The sequence below is a fragment of the Numenius arquata genome, chromosome 8, assembly GCF_964106895.1.
Source record: "Numenius arquata chromosome 8, bNumArq3.hap1.1, whole genome shotgun sequence".
Taxonomy (NCBI): Eukaryota; Metazoa; Chordata; class Aves; order Charadriiformes; family Scolopacidae; genus Numenius; species Numenius arquata.
This window is the reverse complement of record NC_133583.1, coordinates 50,256,984-50,282,519: the sequence shown is the minus strand read 5'-3', so window position 1 is coordinate 50,282,519 and position 25,536 is coordinate 50,256,984. Positions and strand designations below refer to the sequence as shown.

Genomic DNA, 25,536 nt, shown 5'->3' with positions numbered 1-25,536 from the left:
AGAAAAGTCTTAGCAACTAAATTCACAGTAATTAGATTTCTAATTATACCCACAGCATTAGTGATTGCTATGGTTAAAACTGCCTGAACTGTTCCATTATTCCCTTCTTTTTAAAAGCTCAGTTTTTTCATCCTTTGAGCAGAAATTCTAGAAGCTTAGTCTGTGCCTGAACATATTAATTTTTTTAAAAAAGTTTAAATAGGAGAGAGTTCTATGTTTTTGTATGGAAAGCAAAATTAAACTTTTCCATTCTAAAAAAAATACTACCTTTAGAAAGAAAAAGGCGGATATTAATACAGCTGGAAAGCATGAAGTACAGTGCCTTTGATGTGGTTAATCTGAAGGTTGAAAAACCCCAAACCAGCATTCACTACTGTTCAGGTTGTACACATAGTTCTTAAGGAATTTCCATAAGTTGCATCTTGGGCATCTTCCAGCAGCAACTTACACTACCCACATCACACCCTAATTACAGTACCTATGTCAAGCCACCAGCACTGCCCATGAAGACCATCACCAGTTTTTTTATCAATACAGTACTTTGAAATATTGGTGTTTCAGCAGATGATCTTTGCCCCAAGCAAGCAACTTCAGCATACTACTGTTCTCTTGAACTATACAGATGTAGAATGCATAATTACAGGGCAGAAAGCCTGATTTGGCCAACTGGACACTAGCTCAAGAACCTTGAGACCTTTATTCTATTCATAGCTCTACCCTTGAGCTGCTACGTGACATAATTCATAATAATTTCACTTTCCTGTGTCTCAGTTTCTTCTGCCTTCCTGAGTCAAATCTATTTAAGTTATCACCCTTCATCCTAAAAAATGTGTCTCAGTACATTTTTTGGATTAGGGTCTCTACATACAGTCACAGCTGAAAAGCAAGACTTGTACAGTATTGAAGCTATTCTGTGATTGATTCATTTCTGACAAAGATAAAAAGATGCAATTACACTTATAAATTATTAACTTTGTCAACGTTTATTAGAGTAAGCCTTCACATGTAGGAAGCCATCAGCTACTTACCTGTGAGGAAGACTCACCTTTTATTGATTTCTGTGTCATCTCATTTTCACTATGCATTTTAAAGCATACATGCATCTGCACATAATATTTTGAACAAAGATACTCCTCAGAATGTGCACAGTCACTATAGCTAGAAAAGATACCAGTTAAAACTTTTCTGTAGTTACACTGTATTGGAGCTATTAAGGGGCATATTTACTGCACTGCTGCAGCTCAGATGAGCCTCATGTTTAATCAGTGTCCCTAACACGACATCCACAGGGTAATAGCTGCAAAAAAAAGACATGCCATAACAGGGACTAAGTTAAAGTAGGAGGGATCCTAGCATCATCTGAAAAAAAGTTAAAGATAATCAAGATATATGTTTATAAGCTCTTAAAAAATGGAAACTTCTAATTTTAACACATACTGATTTTTCTTTTTTTAGAACAGGGCAAGAAATGCTAAATTCTGACTCTCAGATCTATCTATCTATCTTAGATTGCCTAAGCATCTGGTTATTCAAAATACCAAGAACCGGTTAAGAAACATCCTGTGGGGTTTCTGTACCCGACTAGAATTTCAGCACTATCTTCTGATGCTATTACTTCCTCAAGAAAGCAATGCATACAAGAGCAATAATCATGTGGTGCCATGAAGGAGTAACCACTTGAAATCAGCTATCTCGGGTTCAAACATCTATTCAGGATATGCACACACAGTACAAATTACTTTTTGCTTGATGCCTGGGTGCACAATTACATTCCTTCTAAAGTGCAGAAGAGATACATAATTCATATGGAGCTATACCTCATGACCCAATTGTACTTGTCCTTGCAAGTCATACCCAGGCTTGCCTGCTTTATTGCCTCAGCCTGACACTGAGATGTAAACCCAGACTGCAATGAGAAAAAAATGAGACATTACAGTGACAAGAGCACCAAAAAGGTTGGCAGAAGATAATCTGGGAAAAATCTCCTCTGCAAAACATCACTAAGCGTGACAGACATGGTGAGAATCAGTACTAAGACCACGGTCAGCAGATCACAGCAGCACCAGCTGTCCAACTCGAGACAAATCACGTATTAGCTCCTTTGTGCCACAAGTTATTGCCCCAACATCAACAGAACTGATGTGAAGCACAATTGAAATGGGCATGAAAGGTGCCCAACGTCAGCCTGCCTGTATTAAAGCCAATGGAGAAAGTCCGTGAGATCTATTCTATCAAACGAGCGATAGGATGAAGCTTCCATTAAGGCTGGTAGCACCTTCAGGCACAATAGCCATTGCTGCAACGGTGACAGGTCTGAGGTGTGTGCTTTGAGCACCAAGGGGATGTACAGTGACAAGATGGAGGAAAGGCAGAGAACCACTTACTAACACAGATGAGACAGTCCTCACAGGGAGGTATTGTTTCCAGCTGAACTCATTGCTACAGGGTTCACAGTCAGCTGAGATGAATAAGTCCTTTCACCTCTGAAAGCACTCAGCTGCAGAGCAATTGCTAAGAGAGGTGAAGTGCTTTCACTGCATCGTACCTTCCAGAACATGGAAGGCTGATGACTTTCACCTCTGAAAAACTTTATCCGAGGACACAGCTTTGGCTGCATGTAAGACACCGAGTGCTGGCCCTTGTGAACACTATCCTAGTCAGCTTATCAAAAGTCATAGGAACATACCCTTCCCAGACTTGCAATTGACAGGGAGAAAACGCACAAGAGCTGAGCAAGTGAAACACGAAGTCAGGTTAAGGTCAACTGAGCAAGACAAATAAAACTACACTCTGTTTTAAACTGGGCAAGTTCCCCAACAGCACCCATCAGCCAGCCACACAAATGGGGAGAGGGGGAAGTATAAAGGCTTAAGCAGGGACTCAAACAGCAACGAGGCTGCTGTTGTCGAGAGAAGCAAAGCACCTTACTATTTTAGGATGCAAAACTGAGGCCCAGCTGTGTGTAGGGGGATGGAGAAGTATTCTTGCACCTTCCTTTTCTATCTTGTTAAAAAGGCAACATTAGCTCAGAACTAAAACAGTAACCCAGAGCCAAAAAAGCTAAAATGAAGACAGAACAAAGATGAGTACATTACAGCCACAGTGGCATTAGAGCCACTCCTTGATCCACAAAGCACTTAGGATACTATGCTCTTAATGCCCTTTACTAAACCTGCCCCTATAGGTTCCTAAAGCTTGAAGAGCATTCAGGGAGTTTTCCTCCTCTGAAGAAATCCCAAGGGCAAGGTATCATTATGCTTGCTCCCTCCCTCAACGGCTCTGTCATGCATCATTTCTCGTTGCCCCAGCAGAGTTTTGTCCTGCACTGTTAACATTACAGCAGCACTAGAAATTCCTGGAGAGACAGCAGAGTCCCTAGTACAGCAAGGCTGTAAAGAATGTTGGGTAAATATGCAGTAACAGGTCAGAAGAAGATTAAGCCCTTTTATTCCCCTTCCTTCCTTGGCCTAACTTGTGAAGCACTGCCTTGTAAAACACAGAGAAGCATGCGTGATTTTGTTTTTAACTCTTTCATAGACCTTAAAAGTTCTGATTCGTACCCGCTGAGTAGCCTGTCTCTTCTGTCCTGGTGGCAGACAGGCAGCTGCCTCTGGTGAAAAGGGCAGGCAGTTCTGTGCGGCTCCATCAAACAGCCAGAGCAAGAGGCATCAGGAACATACACATCTGTCTCCAGCCAAGTGAAAAGTAGGTGGCACAATTACAACTGTGAAAGATACCAGTGCAACTGAATGTCCCGAGTTGCAGGAGTTTAAGTTTAGCCACGTTTCTTATTCTGGCAGGTTAACAGGGAGCACAAAGTAACTTGAACAGCAGTAACAATTTCTGGACACTAAATCCATTTTTCCTGTGTTCTGCACTGGTAAGAAAATCATTCACTATAGTTAGTACACTAAAGTTTTCAGTTTGAAGTTGAACACAAGTGGAACATCTCAGCCCAACAGGATAATTCTTAGAAAAACTAAGCTACTTCACACCAGACAACTGTTGTTTTAGCTCCTATTTTCACATCTTTGTTTCTAATATTCACTGCTGCCTCAATAACATTACTTCCTTTTTTTAACATTTCAAAAAGCACCATTGTGACCCTCAAATCCCTAAAGCAAAAGTAGCAAAGAGATTCCTTAAATCTGTAGCTGGATCCATCTCATGAGAACTTTCTAAACATTTGTTCTCAATTTTGGTGCAATAAATACAGCACTAACACAGACTACAGAACAGCTGAATAGATGAAACAAACCTTGAAGTTACTAATAACTCAAACATTAGTGAATTCACAATAATCTGTCTCAATGCTGCTCGCAGTTTATTCCTGCAAAGCAAGAAAAAGCAACTCTTTCAGGAAACTTACACAGCTGCATAATACTGTCCAAAAGCTTTTTTTTTAAAAAAAAAAAGCTAATGCCCACAAGGGTAAAGTCTCTCAGGCTTTTCAGCTTGGGGAGCAGCAGCAACAGTAATAAAGTCTACCATAAAGAACACAGACACCCTAAGGCTAAGGCCATAGATGGATGCAGAGCAAGTGAAATGGTTACCATCACCATTTGCTTGCCACCCCTCACACCAGGGGCATGAGTGTATTGCAATTCTACAGTAAGAAAGGATACGCTCCCTCATCCACCTAACCATAAATTCAGCCAGCTTAGCTCAAACTGCTTTCATCAGAGATCTATGCTCCCAATGCCAAATTGAGCTGGCTTGGAGATTTTTTTTTTTTTTTTTTTTTTAAATAGGAGCACTCCTGCATTTCCTTCTTCTGGCAAATGCAAGTAGGACAGTAACTCCCAGAGATGAGGGTCTGAACACGAATCTATTACATGCCTCTCTCCACAGAGGGGATGAGTTTGCCTAGTTGCTTACACACTGACTGAATGTCTTTTCATTTACTTTTCATTAAACAACAGAATGAAAAGAAGTCAGATGTCTGTGTATGCAAGATCCACTCCCTTAACGTAGAACAAACGACACCCCTAGTAACTCAAGATACAACAGTTGCACATACACTACATACCGTCACACATACCGTGAGGCTTTAGCCACATGAGAAAAAAGCATGCATGTTCCAAACCCCTGTATAAAGATCCATTTCTTCAGTACATTTTTAGTCCCTGATACAAGAACTCACTAAAATACCATTTCACTTCAAAAGAGATAAATCAGTATTTATATTAAAGATAAAGGTTTGATTGCTTTTGATTAATTTAGTCTTTTTTGCTGCGAGACTGGTTTCCATGGAAATGCAAGCGGACTAAAAACCTGCAACCAGAAGTGAGTCAGTTTTGCCTGTTTATGTCTCCTCAGTTCCCATGGAAACAGACATTAAAAAAAAAAAAGGATAAAAAGGATAAGGGTCCTGAAATACCTTCAGAAAATCTCCTCCCAGAGCTTTATCTCTTTGGCTGCCTTTCCAGAATTAGAGCTGAAAATAACATGGAGCAACAGACGACAGAGTAGTGACTTGATTTCTTTATGGAGACGTCAACAGAATATTCCTGGAGATGTTTCAAAAGCCACTTTCAAACTGACAAGCTCAAAATCTATAGCTACAAATTGTATTAACTTAGGTTTTGGCAAAAGTACATAAGCAGAGTATATATTTATATATTTCTTTAAATTAATTCAATGCTAATGTAGATAGAAATACAACAGAGAACAGGAAAATAGCATGACACTGTCCCTAACCCAAGTGTATTTCAAAACTTTGAGAGGGTAAAAAAAAAAAAAAAAAGCGCTGTCTTGGAGGAATGAGTCCAGTATTTCCATAGTCAGGATGTTTTTTAATGGAATCATTCCTTCCTTCCAACACATTCATTTTTAAGTTGCAAAATCAGCTATACAGGTACCAGGTTAAGTAACAAACATCAGTATTAAATTTTAACATGAATATATTCTGTCCTTCAGCTATGGGTAAAAATGCATTCCTCCAAGCTGATAAAGCAAATCTAAGAGGCACTGGCAGCAAGACTCCACCTCCCATCCTCCTTTTCAAAGAGAATGGGGCACCTTCCCATGTGCTGTCGTCTTCACACTATAGTAATCTTCCTTCCTCCTCAGACTCAAATGCACCAGGAGAGGTGGAACGGATAGGACACGGAGTTATTAGGGAAGAGGCACGTCTCAGATTTTCAAAACCTGCTCCATTCACTACCATTACTATGTAAGAATTCCCTCCAGAAACACAATGAACAGAGTTACGATTATCTGCTGCTGCAGGGTCCCTCTAGAATGTACGTGACAGCTAAACCTGATACCAAACTTTAGTTCCTTGTTTGTTTCCCACATCACATTATGAGTTCTACATGCTTAGCACACCTCCACACAACTCAGCACTCTTAATCAGAGGGCTGGGGCATCTGTCATTATTGCCCGTCTGGGAAGAACGTGCAAAGACGGTCTACATCTCTTACCTCTACTGTCAGAGACTGAAGCTGCATTACAGAAACCAGGAAAGGAAAAAGAAAAAGGAAAGCTTACCTCTGTCCTAAACACTGCTCACATATTCCCAACGATCACCAGAACTCAAAGGCCCTCCTGCATTCACACAGTGTTACACACCACTTCTTTGCACTTTGCTACTACTCTGAGAACTAACAATATATTGCCACCGACATGAAACCAGGCTTGGGGAAGAGTAGCCAGCCATGACACTCACTAAAAGGATGAGAAAGGGGTAGCAGTCACTGGAGGTTTGTCTTGAAAGGAAGCAGCAGCTGAACTTAATTCAACCTTAATTAGTTCACATTAGCTGAATTCAATCTATTCTTGTCACAGGAAAGATAAGCCTTAGAGAATTAATTCTTTCCTATTCTCCTTTGTGTTTTGGCAAGGTGTAGAGTCACACAGCAAGGAAAACAATCTCTCAGAACTCACTATGGCATCACTCAAGGAGGACAGATTAAAGTTAAATGGAGATGGTAAGAGAGACATTGATGTTTATCTTTCAGCCTCTCCAGAAGTTTAGCCTCCTTTCTTAGAGGTGTCAGAAGTGCAAATAAACAAATTACTTTAACTATTCATTTACTTGAGCAGCTAAATACACAAACGTCTCTCAGCATCACCAGATTCCTTACAAAGTTACCATTCAAACTTAGCCATAACAACAACATACGCAGGCATTTTCTAAAACATTAAGTGAACAAATCACACCAGCAGCAGCAAGAAATATTTTTCACCAAAGCTATGGCAAATTTGTTTGTGTCCGTTACTAAATACAGGTGTCAAGTTTACTAAACCCAGTCTCTGAAGAGATTGCAAGGGTGTCAGATGTCAGGATCAGCTTAGTTTCATGCCTCCTCTAGCACAAAGAACGGAACAGAGAAAAGATGAATGTGACTACTGAAGCCAGGGAGTCACTGCTACACAGAATAAGACACTGGTCACAAGAAAAGAGAGAATAATTTAATAAGAAGATAACTTAGATGTAAAATCAATAAATCTCAGATTATTAAGCACCCCAAAATTAACACATCCAATTTAGCATTGCCTTTTGGGACATCAGCATTATCACATCAATCTTAAGGAAATTTACAAGGTCACATACTGGATTGTAATTCAGGAAATAAAACCACAAATAGCTATCAAGCACCACCTGTCTCACCCACTGAACTAAGCAAGGGTCTCCGTCACAAAATAGAAAGTATAACTGCACCATTATACATTGTATCATATTACACATGCTCAAGGAAGCCTAATCATGGTTAAATGAACAACTTCAATTCTGTCATTTGTTAACTTCCAAGAGCTTATTTATAGAAGCTTAACATTAACTCTTCATATCAAGTTCCCCAATACAGGCTTTAAAACTTGAATTTTAAATCTGCATAGGTTCCTCATGTAAAATTACATGATAAATAAAACATTTTTGGATACATACAAAACCCTGAAGATCAACTGAAAACCGGTACCACCTTAACTGTTTTCAAAAGTAATCACATGAAATTTTGCCCTCTTATACTAGACTGCTGTTTACACTAATATTTCAAGGAGCTTCATCTGATATTTAAGACACAATTCATAAAATGTCTGGAAGAAAACGAACAATGATACAGCCTATATCAATTGTGACAACTGATAAAGACCAATAAGCTAAATCTTCAACCCAGCATCACTGCTTTGTACATGTTGAAGAAGCTTAATGCAAACACCGCAACTCCCAAGAATAAACGAAGAATGCATTTTAGACACAAGATTAGAAAGAAGGAGACACACACCTAACAAAAAGTCTGCGATACCACCTCACAGTGCTCCTGTCAGAACATCCTGGGTACACAAAAGCAGCCAGTAGGCTCAACAGAAACCACTCTAAATAGGCTGCAACTTAAGTCATCTTTCTGGGTAAGAGATGGTTACAGAAATCCACAATATTTGCATGTAGACTTGCAACACTACATCACAAAGCACAGTTAAGCCAAAACTTCCCAGGAACTGACATGGCGTAAAATAACAAATGGCACACTAAGCTAAAAGGCACAAATTCCAAAGAGGCAAAATTTGAAGAAATTTAGAACCCACCCCAGCACCTCGGCATATGGCACATAAACACAAAGCTTCTCCTCCACGTTTAACAAAGTTCACATACAAGTTGTGGCCTGAAGGACTTTTCTCAGGCCTTGGGAAGTCCCAACAATGTCTGGGGATATGAAGGAAGCAACGGATGGCAGGAGGTATAAATTCATAACAGACCACCATGTGGTGGCAGGTAAGGCAAAACTGTTCTTTTAACTACATTCTTTACTTCTTTTCATGCTGGAAAGATTTTCTACACCTCATCCACAAAAGTGCTAGTTTTCAGAAGGTCACAATCAAGATTTTTGAAATTAAGAAACCTGAAGAAACAATCCCTGCTCAGAAAGACGCCGTGCACCTCCTGTTACAAATTCAGTCTTTCAATACCTGTTCTAGTACATGACACCTTAGCAGTCCTCCTGTCAAAAACATTGCATCAGTGCAAATGTCATATCCAAGTCATTGTCTGTCAGGCAAAACTTCTTAGACCACATAACAACAGATATGGAGCAGGTAGAGGTAGAAAAGTATTAAGTTTAATAAGCATTGCAATAGAAACCTCCAGCTGCATGCACAGAAATGCAACACAGAGAAGATGGAATTTGACCGATGGCTTTTTGTCAGACAGAAAAACAATCCTTCTGGATCAGTGTTTCTCAGCCACTGATCCAGGGAGCAACGGTCGGCTGCGAGACATCAGAAACAGCCTGTGGAACAGCTGCAAAAAAGGCTGGCTTGTGTTTTGGGCAGGAGTGGGAGAGGAGGGAATTATTTTCTTGTTTTTCTATTTTCCATATGTAATTCTCACATGCAAGCAAGAAAGGAATCAACACAACCAAAAATAAGAGCAGTAACTGAGCAATCAAACAGCCTAATTTATATCTCATTGCAATTAAAACCTCCTATGGCATTACTGCACAGTACAATCCTCAGATTGTATTCAATGAGGTCAGATGTCTCTTTGGACTTAAAACGGTTGAGAGATATCATTTTAGGTAACATAGTTGGCAGATAATAACACGGAAGACAAATGAAGATGAGGATTTCTGAAGGACAAAGTAAGATGATGAGATAACCAGTACATGTGATTATAGAAAGAAATAAAAATCAACCAGAGAAAAAAACCCTTGTCTTAGATATTTTAAATGTACAGAAAGATTCAAGGAACAAAAGCCTCAGCACACAAACTCTTTATTTTGACAATTAGGAATCATAAACTAACACAGAATACTCTGAGAACTGAAGGCTCTAATACTAGATTTATAGAGCGTGAACTTGCTTTTGTACTCAGTAATAAAAGTAAAGCCATAAAGAGCATTAGGTAATCACAAATTCAACCCCTTAAGTATACTAAAAGCTTCAGCATTTGATTGGGCTTAATCACATCCCTTTAATACTACTAAATCAGAACCTCCTCAGTACTAGTGCAACTATTTAACAGACATTTTAGGGAGCCCAGAAACAGTTACACGGTGCTCATACTTACTTGAATCCTCCCATCTGAGAAGGTGCAACTTCCAAGCAGAATAGTACAGAAATCCCAGTACCAGAAAGAGGCAGAGGGCTAGCAGCAGGTTACGCATAAACACCAACAGTCCCATCTTCACATTAAATTTGCTTTTCTACATGACCTGAGAAAGAAAACCAGGTTGAGGTTGGAGCCACCTTCTCCCAACAGTCATCCTTCCAAAAGGCACAATCCCACCCCCACCATAACGCACAGATCCAAAACCGCGCTCTCCACAAGGTAAAGCACACCAATTACCCAAACCGCATCGTGGAAATAAAAACTACCACCCTAAACAGCTGCCTTTTTTTTTTTTTTTTAGGTCACAAAGTAAACGCCGTTCCGGAGCGGCGGGAGGTCACCGCGACGCGGTGACCGGGCACCAGCCCAACTCCCTCTTCGCACTTACGCTCCAGCCCACTTCAGAGAATCAGTCCCACAACCGACACGGCCGAGGAGGCCTGGCGAGCCCAGGAAAGCCCAGGCTTGCCACAAAGCAAACCCCGCGGCTGCCCGGGGGGTGTCCCGGGGACAGAGGGGCCCGCAGCAGCCCAGCCGGGGGCAGCGCAGGTCCCGGCGAGAGCGAAGAGACGCGCTGCCCTGAAGGCGGGGACGGCACCGGGGGAGCGGGGCCCGCCCGGCCCGAGCAGGACGGCTGCCGGCCGCCGGCTGACAGCTGCCAACGGCCGGCTGGAATCCGAATTTGAACGGGCAGCGGCACCGCCGGGCACCCCGCCGCCTGCCCCCGCCTCGCCGGGCCCCGCGCGCCTAAACGGCGGTGGGCCGCCGGGGCCGGTCCTACCCTCGCCCTCCCTCGCCCCCTCCGCCATTCCTCACCCGGCCGCCGCCGGCCCTGGGCGTTCGGCCGCCGGCTGCGGCCCCCGGGCGCGGGGCTGCGGGCGCCGCCATGCCGGGCGCGGCGCAGCGGGACCGGCCGCCGCCGCCGCGGCGCTGAGGGGCACAGCGGCTGCCAATGGGGCGCCGGGGCGGGTCGCCGCGCCGCCCACCCACTCGCATAGCGGCCGCCGGCGGCCAATGGGGCGGTGCGGGGGGCCGCGCCCGCAGCCTATCGCGGGAGGCACCCGCAGCCAATGGCGGGCGGGCGGCAGGGGGTCCCTCGCCGCAGGGGCGCTGCGGCAGGGCGGCGGCGCGCATGCGCGGAGCCCCCTCAACCCCCCCCCAGCGCCGCCAGCAGTGAGCGGCGCTGGAGCCAGCGCTGAACTGCACTGGTCCCCCTCCCCTGTCACTGCACCGCTCTGATCCCCCCGCCCATCACTGGCACCGCACCGCACTGCACTGCACTGCTTGCCTTCTCGTGTCACTGCACTGCTCTGATCCCCCCTCCCGTCACTGGCACTGCACTGCACTGCTCCGCCTCCCTTGCCACTGCACCTCTCTGATCTCCCCTCCCATCACAGGCACTGCACTGGTCCCCCTCCCCTGTCACTGCACCGCTCTGATCCGCCCTCCCATCACTGGCACTGCACTGCACTGGTCCCCCTGCCATCACGGGCACTGCACTGCACCACACTGCCCTCTTCCACCACTGCACTGCACTGCACACCCCCACTTCCAGTGGCTATAGGGTGCTTCTCCGCTCTTCCCTAGTCATGCCTGACATTGCTCCTTCAGATTGCAGCAGTGCTTCCCATCAGTCATTGGCACCTCCAAACCATTGCAGTGCCTTCAGGCACTCCACGACGCCACCCCTTCCTCCAGGCACTGCAGTGCCTGTCAAGCTCCGCATTGTCTCATCGCTCCAGCTGCAGCACTGCACTGCACAGCACTGAGCCTTCCTCCAGCTGAGACACCTCCAAATCTTGCAGCCACTGCAGCCACCCCTCCCTCCCATCCGGCATCCCAACAGCGACACTCCATGGCCTCGCCTCTAGTCACTGCATTGCAGTGCACTGCATTTTTGCTGCACTGCCCAGCTCAGAACAGTGTCTAACCTCTGCTCTGCCCAGTCTAACCTACAGCCGCTGCACAGAGCAGACCAACCCAGTCACTGCACCTCACTGCACCTAGCCATGCCACACTGTCCAGTTTAGCACACAGTCACTGCCCCTTCACACTGTCCTCCAACTTCTGCAGATCCTCACACCACACCATACCCAGCAAGGTCCTGCCCAGCCACTGCATGGCACTGACCTCCCTGGACTTCCCAGTGCTGCACGGCCTCCACCACTGGACCACACTGGGTGGCACAGCCCACCCCAGCTGCCCTCCCACAGTGCAGCACAGCTCACACCGCACAGCCAGCACAGCTTCCACATGGTTCCTAGTATGTTACAGTCTCCAACACCTCACCCTTCTCATGGCATCGTCCTCCTCGCTGCTGGCCCCACAGCCTTGCTGGGTACCCCTAACACTTGTTAGGCACAGGGCAAGTGAGTAACACAAATATAAGGCAGCACAGGGAGGGAATGATAAACAGTTAGGGAAATTATTAGGCACAGGAAGCAAGCGTCACCTGAAAGGAAAAAGACCGTAAGAAATAAACCTGCATCTTCAGGACAGTAAAGGAGCCCAGTGATTTCCTGTTTCCATCCTCCATGAGTCACTGATAACACAAAGAGAACAAATAGCCACGTGAGTTTAAGGTTTAAGTAGGATCGTGTCCAGTGTGGTGGCCGTTCCCGCTGCCAGCAAGCCCGAGTGCCAATGCCAACCGGCACACACCGCCTCACACAGCACGGCTGGCTGAGCACTGCCCAAGCCCGCTCCCGGGTGCTCGGCGAGAGGTAAAGCCCATACAGGTTGCAGGAAGAGCTGGCAGGGGCTCACACAGCTCCCCTTTTGCAGCCAGAAACCCCACTTTTTGTTCAGCACGAGTGAAGTCAGTGCGAGCTGGCTGCATGTGCTGCACCCACGCAGCCGGTTCATAGATCCCCTGTGCTCCTCTGCAGAGACACGTGCTGCACTGGCATCCAGTTGGGAGTTTTTTTAATTCCAATAACAACTTCTAGACACAGCGTAGGAGCCAAACAGACTTGTGCCAACACCCAGGTATCACCGGCACCATCATCCCCCGAGGAGGTGCATGGAGAGAGGCCACGACCACAACAACGCAGCCCCATCCATCTGCAGGTCTGCCCGCCCCACCGCTGCCCAGACGACCCCCTGCTCCCCAAGGCTGACCCACTGGGTACGCTGGTCGCTCTCACCCTGCTGAGGCAGCTCCCTTCCCTCTGGATTCATGGTGGACTGGTGGCCAGGGCTGGGCTGGGCAGCCTCTTCCAGCAGCCCCCGCTCAGCCACCAGGCTCATTTTCTCCGATAACCCCACCAGCTCCTGCCCTGCATCGCATCTGGCTGGAGCTCGGCTTTCCTTTACAGACGCTTCTGCTCCTCTTTTCGCATCTTCATCTCTCCAGCTGCATAAGTCAGTTCTCTCTCCCCTGCCTCAACCCCCAGGGACATGGAGCTGCCCGCAATGCCTGCCACCACCTTACCACATCTGCTCTGACTGCCCTCAAACCTCACCTAAACTGCCCCGATTCTAATGCCTGTGCTTTCAGAGTTTAAACCCCGCGGTCTGCAGGCACAGCAGGTAATCTGATTTTGCTGATGAGATAAGCGTGAAGCCAGATAGCGACAAGGCAAGGGCTTGCTCCTGAGCCCGCGTTTGTCACTCGGGAAACTCTACCCGCTGTTATCAGGTGTTGGCGTGCTGGAAAGAGCCCAAGATGAAGTCACGCTTCTTGCCAGGCTGGAAAAAACTCCAGAGGTGAGTGCCATGCATCGATGGAAATCAGGTACCAGCTCCCGGCAGCTGTCTAATGGCCACGAGATGAATTAAGGCAGTGATTAGTGGAGTGATTTGGTTTGAGTAGCAGGGCTTTAGTCTGAACATGTTCCTACTTAGCTTACATGTTTCATTCGCAGGCAGATGTCAAGCTGGATGTTGCTAGGAGATCGGCAGCAGGGGAATAATTAAGTCTGATTAAATCCTATCATATTGCCGCGTCGCTTTCCAGAATGCTCTGGAGCTTTACAAAGCCAAACTGACCAAATGAAAGGGCAAGAGCTGCAGCCCATCCTGCTCGACAATAACCCACTTGTGGTCGACCCGCTGAGCCTTGGGGCAGTGCCCGTGGCTGCCCACATGTCTGCAGATCATTTCCTGCAGCAATGCTGGCCATGGGCTGGAAACAGAAGGCTCTGGCAGAGGGCACGGCTAGTGGTTGCATTATCTGGTAACTCGGGGTGGTCGGTGCCCAGAGCAGGCGGTGAGAGGTCCTACACCTCATCTCTCTGCATCAACCCTGCATGCTGCTTCGGGGGCTCATGTTGGACTAGATATAACCTGGTGTCCTTGGCACATATAGTGCTCCTGGCTCAAAGCTGTGCCAGGGGCCTGGCACTGGTTCAACCACGCGTGTCCCTGGCAGGGCTTGGGCACGTGGGGGTGACCATCAGTGAAGTTTCCTCCTTCGCTTCCTCTGGAAGGAGCCCACCTGGGGCATGCTGAAATCGTTCTGCAAACACACATTACACGTGGTGCTGAGCTCCACAGGGCGTTCCCACGGAAATGATGCCTGCTTGCTTTTTTCTTTCGTGGTGGCTGAGCTGAACATTATACGGGGCGACATGTAAAGATATATAACAGCTACAGGTTCTTTTCCCATTGGTAAATAAAGTTATGCTGTAACTATCTGCGTTGGCTGCCAAACACGCACACGTCAGCCTCCGGGCTCCCTCTGTAGCGAGACTGCTAATCTCATTTTGACTCTCTGCCCTATAAAAATTCTCATTCTAATACTCACACTGTAATCCTTCCTCCCAAATTACATGTCGTCAAATCAGACCTGATACTAATTAACATAGTATTTTATTATTAATTAAATGCCACTAAATGCCACAGCAAAGATCTCTTTCCAGTAAAGGCTAGGCAGAGATTACCTCTGCTGATGCACAGGCTCAGGGAATGCAGTCTGGACTGTAAGACACTCATATGTTGTCTTTATCTCTCTGGCCAAACTTGCTTCATCTCACACACTCATTACATACTATTCTTAAACACAGGGTCTGAGCATGATGAGTCTGTGGACAGCATTTTAGATTTCTGGTGCCTTGGCTACTCTAAGAACGGAAATGCTGAACAGCATTGTCAGCAGTCCCACAGAAAACAAGCTGAACTTGGCTGAAAAATTCTGCCACCCTCCACATGTATTCAACAGCAAAGAGCCACACTTACCGCTATGGGTGCAGGTGAACACCTGAAGCCTGCCCGAACGGCTCCCCAAGCGCGCTGCCTGACTGGACCACTTTTCCCAAGGTCTTCCTCAGCTGAAATGACCCAATGGTCCTGCCTGACACGCGGCTGTAGGAGTGTGAGCAGCCGGCCAGCATGCCACTCAGCGGTTCATCTCCTTGCATTAATTCCAATACGCTATGTTCGGTTTACGCATATTTTCCAAGAAAGGAGGTAGGCTGGATTTGAAGACAGGCGTTGGAGACTCCCACCTTTCTGGGTCTGTTTCAGGAGTCCCTCACCCTCACGTTCAGAAGAGCATCCCACATCCCTGTGTCTGGCTTCAGCTTGCAGACATACCATTTTGTTCTGCCTTCTGCTTGATTAAAGAGCCTTTCAGAGCTTGGCATTTTCTCTTTGTGACACTACACATATGCTGCAAGCAACCCCCCTCTCATCCATCTTTCTGATAAGCTAAATATACCGAGTCTTTTAATTCTCTTACTGCCAGGCTTTTCCTCCCACCCTCAAGCCATTTTTTGCATTTCTGCTCTACACAGCCTTTCTGATTTTCCTGAATCCTTTTCAAGAAGTAGAATCCCACAATGAGCCTCCCTAATGCTTTGACACAGGGATTAAATCTGCCTTTTCCTATTCTCTGTTTCAAAGGGTTGCATTGGTCCTTTCTGCCAGAGCATCAGGCAGAGCATTCAGGCAGGATTGTCCTAAATCTTTTCCAGACCCGCCGCTGGCAGGTTAGAGCTGCGTGGGCTGGCCAGTGCACGTCTCAGCTGCACATCCAGGACACTGTTGTGTGGAGCTCAGCGGTGGGGGACACCTCCACTCCCACACACCTCCCTCGCCCACTCCCTGTCCCAGGATCACGGATGTCATGGCTGCCTCTCCAGCAGCATCCCAGACCAGTCTGGAAAGACGTCTTGCACCCACAGCGAGAACAATGAGGGTGCCATGCCTGCAGGTCCTCAGTGTGCCAAGAGACCATCTGCAGGCAGAATCCGGTGTGATTTCTTTCTGGCAGTGGTTGTTTTACAAGGGCAGCCAGCACCTCCTTTTCCCAGCATGTTCCTGCAGGTGCACGTTGCCCATCCAGGGCCGGACACAGCCCACCGCAGGGGAAAAGGGGTGCCATTTTTGGGGGGTTTTAGGAAGCTGAGCCTGGCAGGTGGGACCAAGGTGTGCTGAACCCCAGCGAGCTCTCCAAGAGCAAACATCCTGTCTCTCAGTAGGTGACTGTGCTGTGAAACAGAAGAGAACATAGAACTGAGTGGTGCCCGCCGGCACTCAGGCTGGTTTGGGTGTGATGTCGGGGAAATGTTTCGCAATGCCTCTTGACATTTTCCCCAACCTGCTCTCCGTGACAGCAGTCGCTGAAGAATCTGGTGCACTGCCTAGTTACTGGGCTGCACACCATGAAAACAGCCTCTCAAAAATAATAAACTGGGTGGAGTTTCCATCTTTAATTCTGTCCCTTAAAGACACCATCTCAAATGGTCTTTATATACTTACCATCTGAAGGGCTTGCTTTCTCCCTCAATGAAGCATACCTGAGATGTGGGAGTGAAACAGGGACCCTTTCCCAGCCCACACGCCACCGTTGGATATCACAGTGTTCTTCCTTGCACCGGTGCTGCGGGAATGTGGAAGGAGCCCAGCTCTGGCTGTGCCTGCACTGCCTCTCTGGAGCTGGGAGCACACAACCGGATTGCTGCCCTTCAGCTTCTGAGACAACCACTGAATAAACCTGAACTTTGGAGTCAGTTAGAGCTGCAGTGGCCATGAACCCTGATGGACTCATCCCAAGCCCTCCATCCAGGCATCACCCCGTCCCCTTTCATGCCATAAAAACGGCTGAAAGAGGCAGACAGGGCAGGCAGATCTGGTCCAGCCACTGCCTCCTCTCAAACAGTCATGTTAGGAGTGACCCCATCTCACGTGCTGTCACAGAGGGGAGGGAATTTGGCACAGCAGTGGCACAAGGAGAGGCTGCAGCTGCCCAAACCAGCCACATTCATGCCACGGGCCCAGGTAGCTCGCAAATAACATTTTGATGACATAATCATGGGCTCTCCTAAACACATGTGTTAATTTAACAACTACTGGGCTGGTGGGAAGCCTGTGTAATTCAAAGAGCCAAAGCGATGTGCAGAGAAACAGCAGAGAGCCCCAGACTGCTGCTGGGGAGGTGAAAGCACAGCCAAGGGCATCCTGGGGGGCTGCGTTACACAGCATGGACCTTGCAAGGAAACTCCTCCCTGTGCAAAAGGAAAGGTCTGACTGGTAAGAGCAGGAACATCTACACAGCACACTTCAGCTTCTACTCTGCCATCAACAATGACATAGGATTTTAATTAAAAGTTGTTCAGCCTGGAGAAGAGAAGGCTCTGGGGAGACCTCATAGCAGCCTTCCAATATCTGAAGGGAGCCTACAGGAGAGCTGGAGAGGGACTCTTTGTCAGGAAATGTAGTGACAGGACAAGGGGTAATGGTTTTAAATTGGAAGAGGGGAGATTTAGATTAGATATTAGCAGGAAATTCTTTCCTGTGAGGGTGGTGAAGCACTGGAACAGGTTGCCCAGGGAAGTTGTGGATGCCCCATCCCTGGAAGTGTTTAAGGCCAGGCTGGATGGGGCTTTGAGCAACCTGCTCTAGTGGAGGTGTCCCTGCCCATGGCAGGGGGGTTGGAACTAGATGATCTTTAAGGTCCCTTCCAACTCTAACCATTCTATGATTCTATGATTCTATAAAGAATTAATAAGGCTCACGCTAGATTAACAACTACGTGCATTAATAGCTTTGTTTTGAAGTCTGTCAGTGAGCCAAGTCTTAATGGGGAGACATCAACGACGGGGACCGTACCTAAGACACCCAGCGACTGCTTCCCAGTCCAGTGCCATTTAATAGCTTTTCAAATCAACTGTCTAGATGATGAGGTGAAAGCTTACATTTGTGGTTGATAAAATACTGAACAGCCTGTTTGGTGCTACAGAGCGATGGCCTGATAAAACCATCACAACCCACGGCACAGTAATGGGCTGCAAAGGAAGATACGTGGGTACAGAGAGGACAGACTGTACTGCAGGGTGGAGGATCTCCCATAAAACAGGGTGGGGGAGTGGAATTAAGTCAAAAAAGCCAAAAAAAAAAAAAAAAGAGTGCTGTCCCCACACAGGACTGCTGCTGTGAGCCTGTGTCAAAGCACCTTGGCTCCAAGAGAGCCAGAGGTGTGTGGAGGGGATTTCTGAGCAGATGCACGGCAGGGCTTGTGCCACTCTGCAGCTCTGGCAAAGCCAACTTGATGTCCGCTCCAGTTCTCCAAAATTCAACATGGACACAGAAAGCCTGAAGAGCAGCAGCACCACTGTGAAAAAGGAGCTGAGGCTTGGAAAGGTGACGAATAAAGCTGAGAGAGATGTGAGGAGTGTGGGCTACTTTGCTGACCCAGGAGAAGGTCTCCTCGCTGATGTGGAGAACAGAGCACTGCTACGGGCAGCGTGTCAGCCCGGCAGAGCAGGGTGAAGGGTCCAAAAGTGCAGACCCGATGGAAAAAATCGAGCCTGAAATTAACTACATTTCTTTGCAACACGGTTGCTGAAGGCTGAAGGAGCAGCCATCTCCAGTGCGCAGCACCTTGCAAATAAGATTAGATAGTCTCAAGTTTTAATTTAATTTTTCATTATCTGTGGCTGGACAAAGCGTTGCCGCATGGGCACGCTTGTTGTTTTGCCCTGATCCGTAGCAAACCTGGGTTCACCCCTCCTTCCTGGGTGCCTGTGGGGAAGCTCCTGATCTCTTGTCCAAACAGCTCCAGCAGCCAAGAGGAGGCCAGGAATGATTCCTGCATGCTGGAGAAGGCAGTGGTGGGGGTATGGACGAGCTCAGCCCGAGGAGAGTCTTCTTGACCTGCTCTTCCAGCTCATGCATATGTTTTTTTAAAATCAGGCACGACTCCTGACCTGGCTGCGTGGCGTTACACTGCTCTGAAGCACAGGCAGCCTGCCTGCAGCAGTGCTCGTGCCAGCCCTTTACCCAGGGAACGCCACGTTTCCAGCCTGGAGCTCCGGTACTTTTTTAATTAATTGCACAAGCAAGCTCTTGTGCACCTTCAGCTGGCCCGTTGTGGTGATGGAGCCACACGTCTTTGGGCTCCTCTTTTCAATCTGCTGCCTGAACTCCAGTTTACCTCCGGCTGCTCCCTGCTGCCTCTGGTGTTACCCAAGTAACACACCAGCCATCTTCATCCAATGCAGCAACCAGCTTCAGTGCTTCTACTGGTCTTTCCCAGACACCTCCAAGTGAGCTGGTGCCAAAATCCGCAGCGTAAGCACAGCAGCCCACAGCTCTCCTGTATCAGTCCCCGCTTTGGGTTTTCAAACCTCTCCCATTTGCGTCGTTCTCATCACTTCCCCATGTACCCCGAGGAAATTGGCGGGAGCCAGCATCAGTCCCAGGTGAGCTGCACTCCCCGGCAGCTGAATCATGCCACATTTCAAATTTCATGATGTCATTTGTCGTTATTTCAGACAGGGATTGTGGCCACATGCCCTTTTTTTTTGCCAGGATGGGGCAGAACTGATAGCATTGATTTTGCAACACAGCAGGTTGTGCTGCAGGACGGTTGGCCACAGTGCTGCGATAAGCAGCTCCCAGGTCATGTCTTCTCTGCAGAGCCACAGGCTGTACCCCCCTGTGTGGGTGAGTGCCCCTTCTCTGCGATGTACTGAGGGACATCAAAAACCTCCCAGGCTGCATGGCCATGTTCTCAGAGCGAAGATGCTCTTTGTGGCTCACCCAAGAGCAGGACAAGCACGATGCTCAGGAAAGTGACCAAGGAGATGGGAGGCAGCACTGATGGCGGGGGGCGAGAAGAGGCAGTGGGAAGAAAGGGAAAGATGACTTGATGACTTCACACGAATCCTGCCAGTCCCTGGGAAAGCAGTGGGAGGGGGTGCTGGAGCTGCCGGTGCAGGTGCTTCACCCATGGCCGCAAGAGCGGCTGCCTGGCACAGGGCGCTGGGCTGGCAGGGACCCAGCTGAGGTGGCCCCAACATATCCCAGTGTCTACCTTGCTCCTGGGTGCTGAAGCAGGAAAGGGAAGGAAGGAGAGGAGCCACCCAGCGTGGGGTGGGCCATAGGGGAGAGCAGGGCTGGTGGGGGAGTGTAGCTGGGTGCATGGGTTTGCACCGCTGTGACCCCTGTGCTGCAGGATGTGGCCAAGGTTTGGAGCTCCAGCTGCAGGGCATGAGCACACCGTGTTTTGGAGAATCAGCATTTGTGACAACCTGTGTATTCTTGCAGCTGCTTTGCATCACAAGAAGTTTGCACAACCAGGAGGAAGTGCCTGCAGCTGCTGTGTTTGCTGGCAGGACCTGGGCTAACAGCAGCCATGAGGACGCAGCTGCTAGCCGCAGGCAGGGGACATGGACAGAGAGGGTGCAGACCCCTCCCCGTACATCACTAGCATTCACACAATCCCATGGTGGTCTATACGGGCAAGAACGGGACTGGGGGACACTGGATCCTCTTGTAGCAAGAAGAGTCCCTAACAGCATACATACAGAGCTGCCAGCCATGGAGGACTCTGCCCCATGCCAGCAGCTGCTGGGGAACAGCCAAGCCAGCAGGTCCCTCATTTCCCATGCACTGCAGCTCAGAGGCAGATCCAGCCCACCCAGCCCAGCCACAAGCACGCAGGGACAGAGCTCAACCTCTCCAGCAAAGCTTCCCCAGCCTGCTGCCCCCTAGAAACCAGCTCCCTGTGGCTCAGGGGAGGGAGTCTGGAATTTCTGCAGCCATCACCTGAACCACTGCTACATTGGGGGCGGCTGGCAGGTCCACAGGGCCAGGCAGAGGAAGCTGCCTAGAGCTGGAGCTTTCCAGGGCTCAGCAGCCCGAGGAGGAAGGTTCGTGCCTGCAGCAGGAGTGATCTTTCCAACACAGGGACTGAGGAAGCTAACCACAGCGAGCTGTTGGTACCAATGACATCCTCCTTGACAGACTGGTTCTTGGTGGATGGAGAAGATTAGCACCGCTGATTTGTGCACCCACCCAGACAGGTCCTGTGTTCAGAGTCCAGCAGGTACAGCCCATCTGGATCGGTGTGTGAGCCCTCGCGTGAAGCTGGGTAGAGGAGCGTGACCCAGCCCAGCTCCCCTCTAACCTAGCCATAGACCCTGGCACTGCTGGGTCCTTTGGGTCTTCCCCTTCCGCCAGCACCCAGGACACAACCATGGCTTGGCACTGTCACCTCCCAGCAGTGATGTGTCACCATGTGTGCCCAGAGCATCAGGCATTCTCTTCATGCCAGGAATCCCCAGCAGTGCTGGGGGACTAGCTGCAGACAAGCCGGGCCAAGGAGGACAGCCTCCTGCCTCAGACCTCCTATCCTCCAGCATCTCACCCCTCTTTCCTCTCCACCAACTGCATCCCCACCCAGGACCCTGCCCAAAAAGGGGATTTTTTTTGATCCCTTCCCCCATAATGCTTTCCTGAGCCTCGGGCCCTGCAGGAAAAAAAAAAAAAAGCTCCACAGCTGAAGGGGGTCCCCATTTCTGTGACAGCAAGTGACCACATGCAAGCATGTTGCTGCCCACACTTCAGTCCCACAGCAGCATCTGTGCAGATACCTCTGTCCTTTTCCTTCACAAGCTGGGACACACCCTCAAGAGCTGGTGAAATCTGGGGGATTCATTAACCTGCTCTCTCAAGACTGGTGAAGCTGTGCAAGTCCAGGAGAAGGATGGAAGTATCCTGCACCAGCAGCTGCTCCCAGCAAGCCCACAGCCGCTGAACACGGGCACTTGCTGCCTTTCCTGGGGGGAAGGTTGCGGTTCCGGCCCCCAGCACACCACAGACCTGAGCAGCCTTGCCGGAGGCCCACACTCCTCCCATCGCACCGAGCAGCTGCCGGTGGGAGAGGCATCCTGTGGTCCGGATGTGGAGCGAGCCTGTCATCTCTCCGTCATCAGCGTAGCCAGGCCTAAAAATATCCTGGGAGTGGGCTGATGGTGGTTGTGCTGCAGTCTCTGTTATCCAGATGGAAAGGGCTGGTCCCTGCCAGCTCCTCTGCCCTGCACCAGCACAGAGTATTGGGAACCTGTGCTGTGCCTCGGTAATCCCCACAGCAGAGGTGTGCCAGTGACAGTGCTCGGCACAGAGCATCCTGGCCAGGCACAGCATCACACTGAGGCTGTCCTGGCCAGAGGAGACAGGCAGCTTCACAGGGATCATCCCTCCTGGGTGCACAGGACCGAGCAGGCCAGGGAAGAAGGGGAATGGGGGTTTTCAGAGCCTGCTGCCATGAAGCCCCTTCAGCGATGAAAGGGGGTGCTGCCCAGATACCCTGTGACAAGACAAAAGTGCACCCAGGCAGCCAAACGGACGGCAGTGTGGGTGTGAGCAGAGTGGGACAGGGAGCAGGAGGGCAAGCTGCCAGAGCAGCAGCAGCAGGAAGGCAGGCTCAGCCCATGGGAAAAGATGGAGAAGGAGAAGAGCACAGCTGAATTTGCAGTCCATTGGGGAAAAGGGCTGGCCTTGTGCCCTGCAACACGTTGGCAAAGGGTAAAGCCGTCAGCTCCTCCCTCCCCATCCCTGTACATTCCAGGGGCTGACAGTGAGCATGGCTGCTGATGCTGAGCTTCGGGCGATCATCCACCCAATGAACCCAACTGAGTGGGAAGAGGAGCAGAGACGCTGCTGGAGGAGCCAGGAGGGATGTAGGAATAGCTCACAGGATGAGGGCATGAATCCAGCCCTAAGCAGAAACTCTGGCTCTGACACAGACTCATGGCCAGCGGGCAGAGCCCATGCCTTGCCCTGGGGATGCTAGCAGGTCAGGGCAGGAGGAAGGGCTGCTTTGGGAAGGCAAGCACAGCCCTGTCAGAGCTGCCCGACACATCCAGGGGCAGGTCTATCAACTCATCCCCAGGCTGGTCCCCTACTATCTGGGTGTCCCCAGGAAAGCTCCTGCCCAAAAGGAGCCCGTGTTCAGGGCAGAGCACACCATGGCAGGGTAAACACTGGCCCTACAGCACTGCCTTCACAACAGGCAAGAAGCTCCTTCAGGATCCAGCCCTACACATGGGCTAGGAGCCCAGAATCATGCAGGGGCTGACAAGTTCCCACCCAGCTGCTCTGCCAGCTGCCATCCGAGCTCTCCTTGCACCCCAGTCCCATCAGCAGCTGTGTCATCCCTCTGTAGCCGTCTCCTCTTTCTTGCTCCAGAGCTGGTCAGCAAAATACCTATCCACCCTCCTCCCAAAGCAACAGCACATGGAGCGCAAGACCTTACCACCCAGCCCAGCATCTCACAGCCCTCTCGAGTGCATGAGCCCCTACTCACTTACCTTCAGGATGCATTCCACATGCTTTCAGCCATGAGACCTGAAGCACCCTCTGTATTCACTGCCGCTGTGCATAACTGCTGGGGTGCGTGGAGCCCATCAGCACCCACGTGGGCCCTCTGCCAGCTCACAAGTGGCTGCAGGACTGTGGAAGAAGAGGGCTCAGGGCAGCCCTGCCCTCTGCTGCAGCGTCCCTCCTGGCAGTACGCAGACACATCTCTAGCAAGATCCTCTGGCCTCCAGGATACCAGCTGAAGGGCCCATTGTAGCCAACACCACCATCACCACTGCTGGCCAGGTGCTAGGAGACCTCCTACAAGCACCCAGTCCAGCCCTCAGGCAGTGTGACTGCTCCCTGCCCTGAGCCACAAGCCCCGCTCCCTCCATCTGATGTCCCCTGGTTCTGTGCTGTCCAAGAGGAACTTCCTGCTGCTCCAGACCACAGCCAACCCGCACTGATTTCATCCCAGCCCAGCTGATGCCCCCAGGATGTCACAAGCATCCTTGAACCCAAACCTGAAGTGCCATCTACTTCACCTCCACCCCGTAGCCAACCCACACTGATTTCATCACAGCCCAGCTGGTGCCCCCAGGATGTCACAAGCATCCTTGAACCCAAACCTGAAGTGCCACCTACTCACCTCCACCCTGTGCTGCACATCCGCCAAGAGCCCAGAGAGCAGGGCAACACCACCACAGCTGAACCTCTCCTGGGCTGGTGACCCAGAGCCAAGGCCACACTGACTGGGCAGCACCTCCCAAAGTGACAAGCTCCAGGCACTGACCTGTCTCACTGCTCCCTGCACCAGGATCCTTGGGGGAGCTATCCTTGTGGAGCAGAGCCCTGAGCAATCTCACCTGCTTGTTGGGCTGTGGGACAGGTTGTGGTGGGGGAGGGGTGAGACACCTCTGAGGCACCAGGAAGGGCCCAGCCATAGCCAGGCATCCATTCACCCGGAGGGGGAAAGTCCCCCCCAGCAGGTACCGGGCACCTCCCCAAAAGGGTTGCACAAGGGCTCTTCTATCCAGCAGCTCCTGGAGGAAGGATTGAGGTTGTCCAGGCTGCCTGGAGAAGGTGGGGGGGAGATCTGCTGTGGGAGGGGAGGGGAGGACAGCCCAGCCCCCAGGGATTGCCCCCATGGCCTGGCCCTGCACCTCTCTCTGGGATCCATCCGTGCAGCCTCGGCTTGGCCAGCACATGATGAGACTGCTCGTTTGCAGAGTCCGCACAGCCAGGCGAGGGACCGATCCAGGTCCCCACAAACTGATGGAGGCTGGGGGATACAGGCAGGCAGGAGGGACCCTGGGCAGCTCCACGCAGGAAGAGCCCAGCCCAGAAGAGGCAGGGCAGTGGGGCAGGAAAGCCCTCGATGTGCCGGGACCCCTTTCAGTACAGCTCATCTGGAGAAGCCCTGGGCTTAGCAGGAGAACGAGTGGAGCAAGAAGCCCTTCCTCAAGCTGGACCATCAGGTGCTGACGTGCCTGGCTCCCAGCCCAGCAGCTCGGAGCCGCACAGCTCTCATGAACGCCGTCTTTCTTCTCCCGCCCGCACAGCGCTTGGCAGCCCCTCAGCCGCTCCGGCTGGGGAGGGAGAAGAGCCAAGGTCTGTTTTTACTGTCCCTTTCCCTTTGCCAGGCTCCACACAGCACTGAAGAGCCCACATTGCGGCCTCCCTGCTGGGGACAGCGCTGCAGACCCCTGCTCCCACAGGGATCCAAGAGGAGCCTTCACCTCCAAATCATGGAGAAAAATCAGGGCTGGCCCCAGCCCCACTGCAGGGATGGTGGAGGGTCCAAGTACACCGCCACACGTTACCTCCCCACTCTCAGGAGAGGCACAGAAAAAGAGCATCAGCTCCCCTGCCAGTCTCTGTGGACACCAGCTGTTAAATGGTGTTCGGAAACATCTATCCAGCTGGAAACAGGAAAGCCAGAGAGGACTCAGGACAGA

General features: G+C 49.9%; 1 protein-coding gene across 7 annotated transcripts in view; it reads right to left on the bottom strand.

Moving 5' to 3' along the window:
• The window catches only part of ST3GAL3 (ST3 beta-galactoside alpha-2,3-sialyltransferase 3), a 185,132-nt gene extending 174,978 nt beyond the window's left edge, over positions 1 to 10,154 (bottom strand). For 6 of the 7 annotated variants that reach the window (XM_074151209.1, XM_074151207.1, XM_074151208.1 and 3 more), the window contains exon 1: positions 10,010 to 10,124. In XM_074151209.1, the coding sequence (XP_074007310.1) occupies positions 10,010 to 10,124 (115 nt within the window). Of the gene's footprint in view, positions 1 to 10,009 lie in introns of all 7 variants that reach the window. The other variant, XM_074151206.1, reaches the window with a different exon arrangement.
• Between the last annotated feature and the right edge of the window lie 15,382 nt (positions 10,155 to 25,536).